This window comes from Eleutherodactylus coqui, chromosome 8 (assembly GCF_035609145.1).
Source record: "Eleutherodactylus coqui strain aEleCoq1 chromosome 8, aEleCoq1.hap1, whole genome shotgun sequence".
Classification (NCBI taxonomy): domain Eukaryota; kingdom Metazoa; phylum Chordata; class Amphibia; order Anura; family Eleutherodactylidae; genus Eleutherodactylus; species Eleutherodactylus coqui.
In genome coordinates this window covers 191,259,000-191,267,243 of record NC_089844.1, presented here as the reverse complement: position 1 = coordinate 191,267,243, position 8,244 = coordinate 191,259,000, and the positions used below count along the sequence as shown (strand labels likewise).

The 8,244-nt window shown below is 44.2% G+C and overlaps 1 protein-coding gene across 1 annotated transcript in view; it reads left to right on the top strand.

The window, feature by feature from the left end:
• Window positions 1-1,840: 1,840 nt before the first annotated feature.
• Window positions 1,841-8,244, top strand: part of LOC136577297 (zinc transporter ZIP10-like) — a 130,601-nt gene continuing 124,197 nt past the window's right edge. Inside the window, exons 1-2 of the mRNA XM_066577155.1 lie at window positions 1,841-1,889; window positions 5,505-6,499. Coding sequence (XP_066433252.1) covers window positions 5,516-6,499 — 984 coding nt within the window. The 5' untranslated portion in view covers window positions 1,841-1,889; window positions 5,505-5,515. The remainder of the gene's footprint in view (window positions 1,890-5,504; window positions 6,500-8,244) is intronic.

Genomic DNA, 8,244 nt, shown 5'->3' with positions numbered 1-8,244 from the left:
ATTTTCATGGTGGGTCACACCCACACGGAGTTATGAAGGAAATATGTATTTCAGGGAATTATGTGTCCCAAGATAAGCCATCCCCCACGGGGGCTGGAAGGAACTAAATGGGAGTTACCCCAGCGAGAGCTTAAAAATTGCACACGGACGGAGGTCACTTGGAGGTCAGTATACGTGAGGTCTGGTCCGCAGAATGGTAACACTCTTGCTTTAATCCCTGTTATTTTACTGTCTGCGATATCATATGTAAGTCTCTTGCCATTTATCTTGTAACATCATTTTTTGTATTTTTCTGTAAATAAGCACTGCTCTTTTCTTTGAGAATTAAATGTTAAATTAATCAGTGCACCTCGTCCGTGTTAACAGGAAACCAGATTCTCCGAAGATTGTATTCATAAATCAGGTTCCAATTTACCGTAACGAAATTGGTGGTGGCAGCTGTATGCATACTGTAGAGCTCTGGAGTGCGTTAGAACGGATCAGGTGGATGATTTGAGCTTCCGCTTCGCATGCGTGAAGAACGCTGGGAAAGCTGGGTACAAATCAGCCTGTATTCTAACAACTGCCAGCTTGCAATACTGCAGAGTGTCTGAGGACCAGAGGCGGGATCGATAGGTATCGTTCCTTCCCCTCTCTCCTCTTGTCCAGGGAGGGACAAATTGTTAATTAGTGCATGGCCAGGCAGATTGCTGTAGAGTTGTGGCTGTGGCTCATGGTCACTTTTCAGCAGTCTGGAAAGTTAGGTACCAGTCACTCCACAATCTAAGAGCCTTTCCTTCCTCGCCCTCGCCCCACTTACTGTGACACTCACCTCTCCCCAGCATGGGACACAGTCACTATCATAGCTTGCACCGCTTTCAGCCCTGCTGCCACCAGCCTCCTGGCTGCTCTCAAGTATGGGGGTACAGCTGCTTTCCACAGTGGCCTTTACAGGGACTCTTACTGTGTCCCCTCCATATGCTGCATCCACTACCCGTGGTGCAGCACACACCTTTTTATATTGTCCTTACGGTGGCTAAAAACTTTTGGACCTGAGAGGAGGCTGGGCTTAGTCCCTACATTAGAGAGAGTAAAAATGGCAAATCTTCCGGGCAGTGACACACATGTCACTGAGGAGGTGGAGCCTCATCTTGGAGCTCACAGCACTTCTCTAAGTCTCTCTCTGCTGTGCCACTGGCAGGGGGCGGAGCTTAGACCCCAAAACTGGAACAACTGCTAGCAGAGTAGCTAGCCAATTTGTCTTTGCAGAGAAGCAAACAAACTCCTCCACCCCACATGACATGTATTTGTACTCCGTATTTTGCACTTTTAAGCGGGTAGTTGTGATCTTTAGGGATCCTGCTCATTTATAATGGGAATCCCTGCCAGAGATTCCGGTATTTTTTGACAGGAGGTACAGTGTTGCAGATTACACAATTCTCAGCCATCAAAATATCGAGAAAGTAAAAACCGCCAGTGTGAACGCCGCCAAACTCTTACTGCGAGCAACAACAGCCGAACTCACAGCATCCCAAAATGCTACTTTGTTGCAGTGCACGGTGTTTGCTGAATGAGATGTGATACGTGTGCGCCGACCTCCATGATACCGCAACTTACTAGGAAATAATAAGGAATATCTGTGAGTTCGGTGTACACAATGTTAGCATTATCTGCCCCCGTGGCTGTAAGGACGCCCTCTACGTATCTGTACATCACATGAAACCTTCCAGATAATCAACCGTTTGTGAGACATTAATGCTTTCATTGTGCGCAGCTCTTCTTGACAATGTATCTACACGGCCTTCCTCCAACATGGCAGCGGTATAAAACGTCTCCTGGAACTTGGAAGAGTGTTTGTTATAAAGCAGTGAATCCTGAAGACGGAGGATAAGTAGCCATTACTACTATAGGTATGTCCACTATTTTGGGAAGTGGCAGCTGTTGTGACATGTTGAGTCTGCAAGTTGGTGGAAATCTGTTTTGTTCTTTCTTTTTGTTTTCCACCTTTATTCACATTGTGGTTTTGTTAGTTGCTTTTCTTGGTGAATGAGGTTAGCAGAGGGGGATTTAGAGGTTTTATAGCTTTTTCCAGCTTTTTTTTAATAATTGAGTTTTTGCCTTAAGTACATCTGACAGTGCAGATGTAACAAATCCTTATATGACCATTTCTTTTGTTTATGTAGACTTAAGGCAACAAACCTTTTATTATACAAGATTTAAAAGTAATTTCACAGTTGCACTTGTACTTTACTGATGTGAGGTTAAGGTTTAGGATTTTGGAACAGTTCTGTCTTATGGTTTACCCAAGGAGATGAAATTAAACATGACCTACTGTAGCAAATAAAGCTGGATTTCCTGCTGATGCAGAGAGTTTGGAGGACTGCGGATGCTGCATTTTGTTCCTTAAAATGCATTTATTTGTTATTATTTACTAGCAGAATTATCCGGCGCCGCACGGGTCTACTTCATGTAACTGTTTGTTTGTGTGGTTGAAACATTGCTTACTGCTGATATGAAGCCAACATACAAACATAATACAGCGCAGTCTGTTCACCGCGAGTAAAGAAAACCGCCTGGGTTAGTATGGGCAGAAATTGGATGTCTTGCCCTTTAATTATGGGGTTCTTTGGTGGCTGGTCAACTCCACTTGAGTAGGACCCACTGTATTAAAATAATAAAAGGAACTGTGCTTCTACCTCCAGTGCTGCAGCACCACTGTGGTCCCGCTGAGTGCGGTAACAGATGGTGTCACAGAAGAAAATCAAGGGACCACTGCAGCCAATGAGAAGCTAGAGTGTCAACGCTCATTCTTCTGGCATTGGTGCTCACATCCTGATTGTTCAGGGATGTGACGCTGCAGCCTCTCATTGGCTGTGAAAGGTTAACTATAGTTCACTTACTTACGTTAATGCAGGGGCTCCTATTGAAGCGGGGTTGAGCAGTAATCAGACAACCGCTTTAATATTTGTATTCAGATTTTTTGTGACAATGTCAAGAACATTAGGTCCTAGAGAGCTGAAACCCAGTATCAAACCTTCCAAAATGCCTGTTTTACATATGTGGCAAATTTGGTGCTGATTCGTCTGGTCATTTGGCCGTTACAGTTGTATTCAGATTGTCCTATTTTTTGTGAATATGTTGAGAACGGTAGGCTCTTGGGAGCTGAAACCCAGTCTAAAACCTTCGGAATTGCCTAATTGTGGTAAATTTGGTGCAGATTGGTTGAATGGTTGTGCATAAAGAAGAGACAACAGAAATGCCTTTTTATGTATATTAGCCAAACATTGTGTGAAGGAAGGTAAAACTCTAGTACGTCAACGTGTGGTCTTCAACGCATCGGTCGGCACACGGACCGGGTGTCAGAGCGCTATCCAATGCAAACTGAGTCTGAGATTCTCAGGTCCAACTTTTAAACTGCTGGAGTGCAAGTAGCCTTATTACCACTGATGGAAGGTCTTTCTAACACTCATTTGTAGCATAGAATGTGTAAGTAAGGCTTTGTTCACCCGAAGGTTAAAATCTGTTTCCTGTGAAAATCTGACGGACATGTTATGGCTGACTGGATTTGGTAATAGGAAAACATAAGCGAGAATGACGAGAACCTAAACTGCATCTATTGTAATGTCTGGAGTTCCATGATTTGTGGTATTCTAAATATTTATTTCCCTTTTTCCTCTGTAGTCATTGGAATACCTGAGACACTGTATAAATGGCATTGTTATGTACTAACACGGTTTCTTCTTGGTTTCTAAGGCCCTGTTACACAGGAGAACTGTCAGGCACAGAAACGCCCAACAGTCGTCCCACAGATAATCCCTCCGGTGCTTCCACATAGTAGCGCTGATTGCTAATGAATGGCAGCGGAGTGGCCGGGGATCGCTCCAGCTGCCCCCCTCCATCCATAGTAAACAGGCAGTCATGCATACATGAACAACTGCCTGTTCACATGGGCTGATAGTCATTTAATTTTTATGTCTGCCTAAGGGCTCCCACCCACTGGCGATATTTTCTTTCTTGCGCTGCGAGAGCACGAGAAAAAGCTCGCATCACAGTGCAAGAAAGAGGCCGGTATAGAACCGGCATATCGCAAATGGTTTCAATGGGGCTAGCGACAGCATCGCTAGCCCCATTGAAAGCATAGGGAGAATGCCGCGGACTTCTGCCACAGCTGTGACAGCTGTGGCAGGAGTTTCCTTCATCCCCGCGGGGACCAAGGAATCCTCTGCCACAGCTGTGACAGAAGTCCGCGGCATTCTATTCTATTGCTTTCAATGGGGCTAAGATATAGCTATGAATGAATAGCTAAGGGCTATGTGTGATTGGCTGAGCGCTCAGCCAATAGCTAAGCAGTAGCTGCTATTGGCTGAAACCTCAGCCAATCTGCACAGCCCTTTCAGGAGGTGGGGATTTTTAAATCCCCGCCTGCTGATAGAGCTTCATAGCAGTGCCGGGGAGCCAGCGGGAGGACGCGGCTGAGAGCAGGAGAGGTGAGTATAATTTTTTACATTTTTTTTTTCACACTTTTGGCAGATTATCGGGGAAGGGCTTATATTTCAAGCCCTTCCCCGATAATCATTCCACGGGGCAGGTCAAAGCAGTGCTTTCAATGGGATTGGCAGCAGTGCCGATCCCATTGAAAGCAATGGAACAGTATGCCAGGGACTTCTGCCACAGCTGTGACAGCTGTGGCAGAGGTCCCCGGCATTCTCCATCTCTTTTCAATGGGGCTAGCGCTGCTGCCACTGGCGCCATTGAAAAGACTGGTGATATCCCGGCGTCATGCTGATTTTTTTTTTTTCGCACTGCGATGCAAGACTTTAACTTTAGAATCGCAGTGGAGAAAATATCGACAGTGGGTGGGAGCCCTAAACCAAATGATAAACGATAAGCGAACGAATCCCCATTTGTCACTCCGTTACACTGAACTATAAATGATCAGATTCCCGTGATCCAGCGATAATCTGAATGATTCGTTCTATATAAGAGGGCCCTAAGGCTCTGTTCACATTTGCACTATTTGTTTCTCTTGTTCCACTGTCACAGGAACAGAACAATGGAAATGATGACACGCAGACATAAACGGCAACCAATGACCCCATATGGCTATAAGAGACCTTTCACACAGGTGGATTATTCCTCAGCAAAAATTCTACACCAAGATCCACAGGTCCAATGTGCAGATTTAGATGCAAAATTGAGGATGAAAGAATTCTGCTGGCAGCTGACATCAAAACCAGGAGTTAGATATGTGGATTCTGGTGCAAATTCCTGCAGTGGCAGATTCCGCTGCATATTGCAAAATACTTCCTTTCCTACTGGGGTCCGTTAGGTATCCGTCATACCATCCGGTGACATAGTGCTTCCTTATTTGGTCTGTGACTTCGTGCCAACGTGGAGATGTGAATGGAGCCTTACTGCCGTTTTCACTGCAATGCTACTGGAGTTGCAAATGTGATGTTTTACAGACTGCAGCACCAACTTCCTGAAGTATTGCCCTCTTCTTTGTGTTTTGCTTTATCTTTCAGGCAGAACGGAGATGACGCTTTGCTTAAACACACAATTTAGCCTCATTTGTTTCTTGGCTTTTATCTTTAATGACTTCAGCCATCGCGACAGCTATGTCCATGGCCACAAATCGGAACAGAGCCATGCTCACAATGATTACCAGATGTCACAAGAGCCATATCTTCAGAATGAAGCTTCAGAAGTGTCCACAAGCAAGTCTTCATTGCCTGAAGCCGAGCATGAACAAAAATATTACATCCAAAAATTGTTCCACCGCTACGGGGAGAATGGGAGATTATCCTATTATGGGCTGGTGAGACTTCTATCCAGTTTGGGTCTCGGTGAGGTAAAAGTGGTTGAAATAGGTCATGAGGAAATTGGCCATGATCCTGTTTCACATTTGGATGTTTTAGATGTTCAGGAAGGAAAGCATGTACATGATCATATAGAACCCCGTCCCCACACAAATGGGAAAAATGCATCAAAAACTGTTTCCACAAAAGAGTTTAATAAGTGTAGGAAGAAGAAAAAAGTGTCCGGACCCAAAGAGCATAAAACCAGCCAGGAAAATCCCTTGCATCATCATAATAGTACATACCATTCCTACAACAATAGCCACCATAATCACAGTGCTGCCGGCAGACATGTATCATTCGGCAAGCAAACAAATGAACTATTGACCGCTACAAATACAACTCAGGAGCAAGCAGAAAAGAAACTTTACAAGCCTAAAAAGAGACAGAGAGGAACAAAAGCAGGGAACGTTATTGGAGACTCGCAGTTTGATTTCGAAGACGCTCAAGATGAAAACAAGCGTGAATACAACCGGACCTTAGCGGCATCTCTTCCGTCTGGGAATGTGGGCGATGGTGAACCTGATGAGCCCAGGCAAGGACCTGTAAATCCTCAGAGAGATAAAAGAGAGGCTCCTAATGATCAGATGAGTATAAAAATCCACGTAGGCTTTCAGAAGAGTCACAGTCAACATGACGAGGAAGTGCACGAACACGATGAGGTACGGTGAGGACACTTTTCTTTAAGATTCTACATTGACACCAGTTAGAATGTATGAAACTACCTCAAATGATTGTCCGTTTTGTCTTATTAGATGTAAGACTCTGGAAGATATTTATCAGTTGTTTGCCTATAATGCAGTTGCGCTTCTCTTTTCCTAATGCACGGATGCAGCAAAGTTTAACATGACTTGTAATGCTTCATGATAACTCTTTGTGCCATTATTTGTTTATCCTTGCAATTACTTTCCAAAGGTTTGTGGCGTTAAGATAAGAGAACAATAGCTTTTCTAATGGCTAATAGGGGTTGTGCCAACATTGCCAGTTATTCCCTATGCACAGGAGTATATCAAATTTGAGCAGGACAGCTCCTCAGAGGTGTGCCAAAAGATCAAGTATATATCAAGCAAAGGGTAGACTTACATGGCACCAGCAGAGGAGGCGCCAACAAAGAACCTGCCCACTAGCACCCGTAGTCCTGGTGTGCAGTAGGATGACCAATAACGTCTTATGCCTCGTAGGGCATTCAGTAGGGATGGAGAGCAGCAGAGGACCCAAAAATCAATAAGAGATTCAGTGTAAAAGGAATATACAAGAAATAAAACAAAGTAACTGCGCTCATAAGAGATGCAAAAGCACATGACTTACAGTAATAAAGAAGGAGGGGGTGTAAATACCTGTACCGACCTTTGGATTAAAGAATCACATTATTATACAGCGATTCCTTCTTGACTCATTGGGCTCCATTAAAAAGGGGGGTATCTTCCATTCCGGTATTTACACCCCCTCTTTCTTTATGTTAATCATGAATTTCCATCTCCTCCATCAACTCTTATGAGCGCAGTTACTTTATTTTGTTTCCTGTACATTACTATCCACAGTAGAGTAGATAACTTGCTGATCAGTGGGGGTCTCACTGCTGAGACCTCCAACAATCTCCAGAAATGGACAGAAATAGCCAATTAGGTGCGCGACCAGCCCTTCATTCAGTCTCCTCCACACTGCAAGGGGTGCAGTGACCCCGCAGTGGAGTACGGGGGATACAGGACCCCGATCTCAAAACTGATTGGGGTCTCAGCATTGAGACCACCACCGATAAGCAAGTTAGCGCTATCCTATGGATAGGGCTTTTGCTCGCAAACTTTAACCCCTTAGTGACTGGCCCATAGTCTTTTTATGTCCCGGCTTGAAGGGCTTTAATCCCCAGGGCCATAAAAGCACGCCAGCCCTGTGGATTAAAGCCGTGGAGGCTGTGGACATGACAGCTCCCCGTTATTGGCTATTAAGCACCCATGGAGAACAATGATCTCTCCCATAATACATCACATAATAGAACATGCTGAGTTCCCCCTTTGCTCTTTAATTGCCTGTGAATTAGCGCATATCACACAGTTTATAGTGCAGGAGTAATATGTGGTAATCATATGCCCGTGTGAGCCCTGCCTTACTTGTATGATTTTTACACACATTTTGCTTTAGATTGTAATTGTTACCCAAAAACTTTACAAATAAAGAATCTATATATATAAAGCTGAAAGCCCTCATTGACTGACTGACTGACTGACTGACTCGCCAAAAGTTCTCCAACTTCCCGATATCGTAGAAACATGAATTTTGGCACGAGCATAGATTATCTCCAAAATAGGAAAAGTAATTGGGTCCCAACTCGATTATTCAATTCTAGCGCAAAATAATTGGCGTCGAAATTTAACGTACATAATCTAAATCTCTCACTTCCCAATGTCAT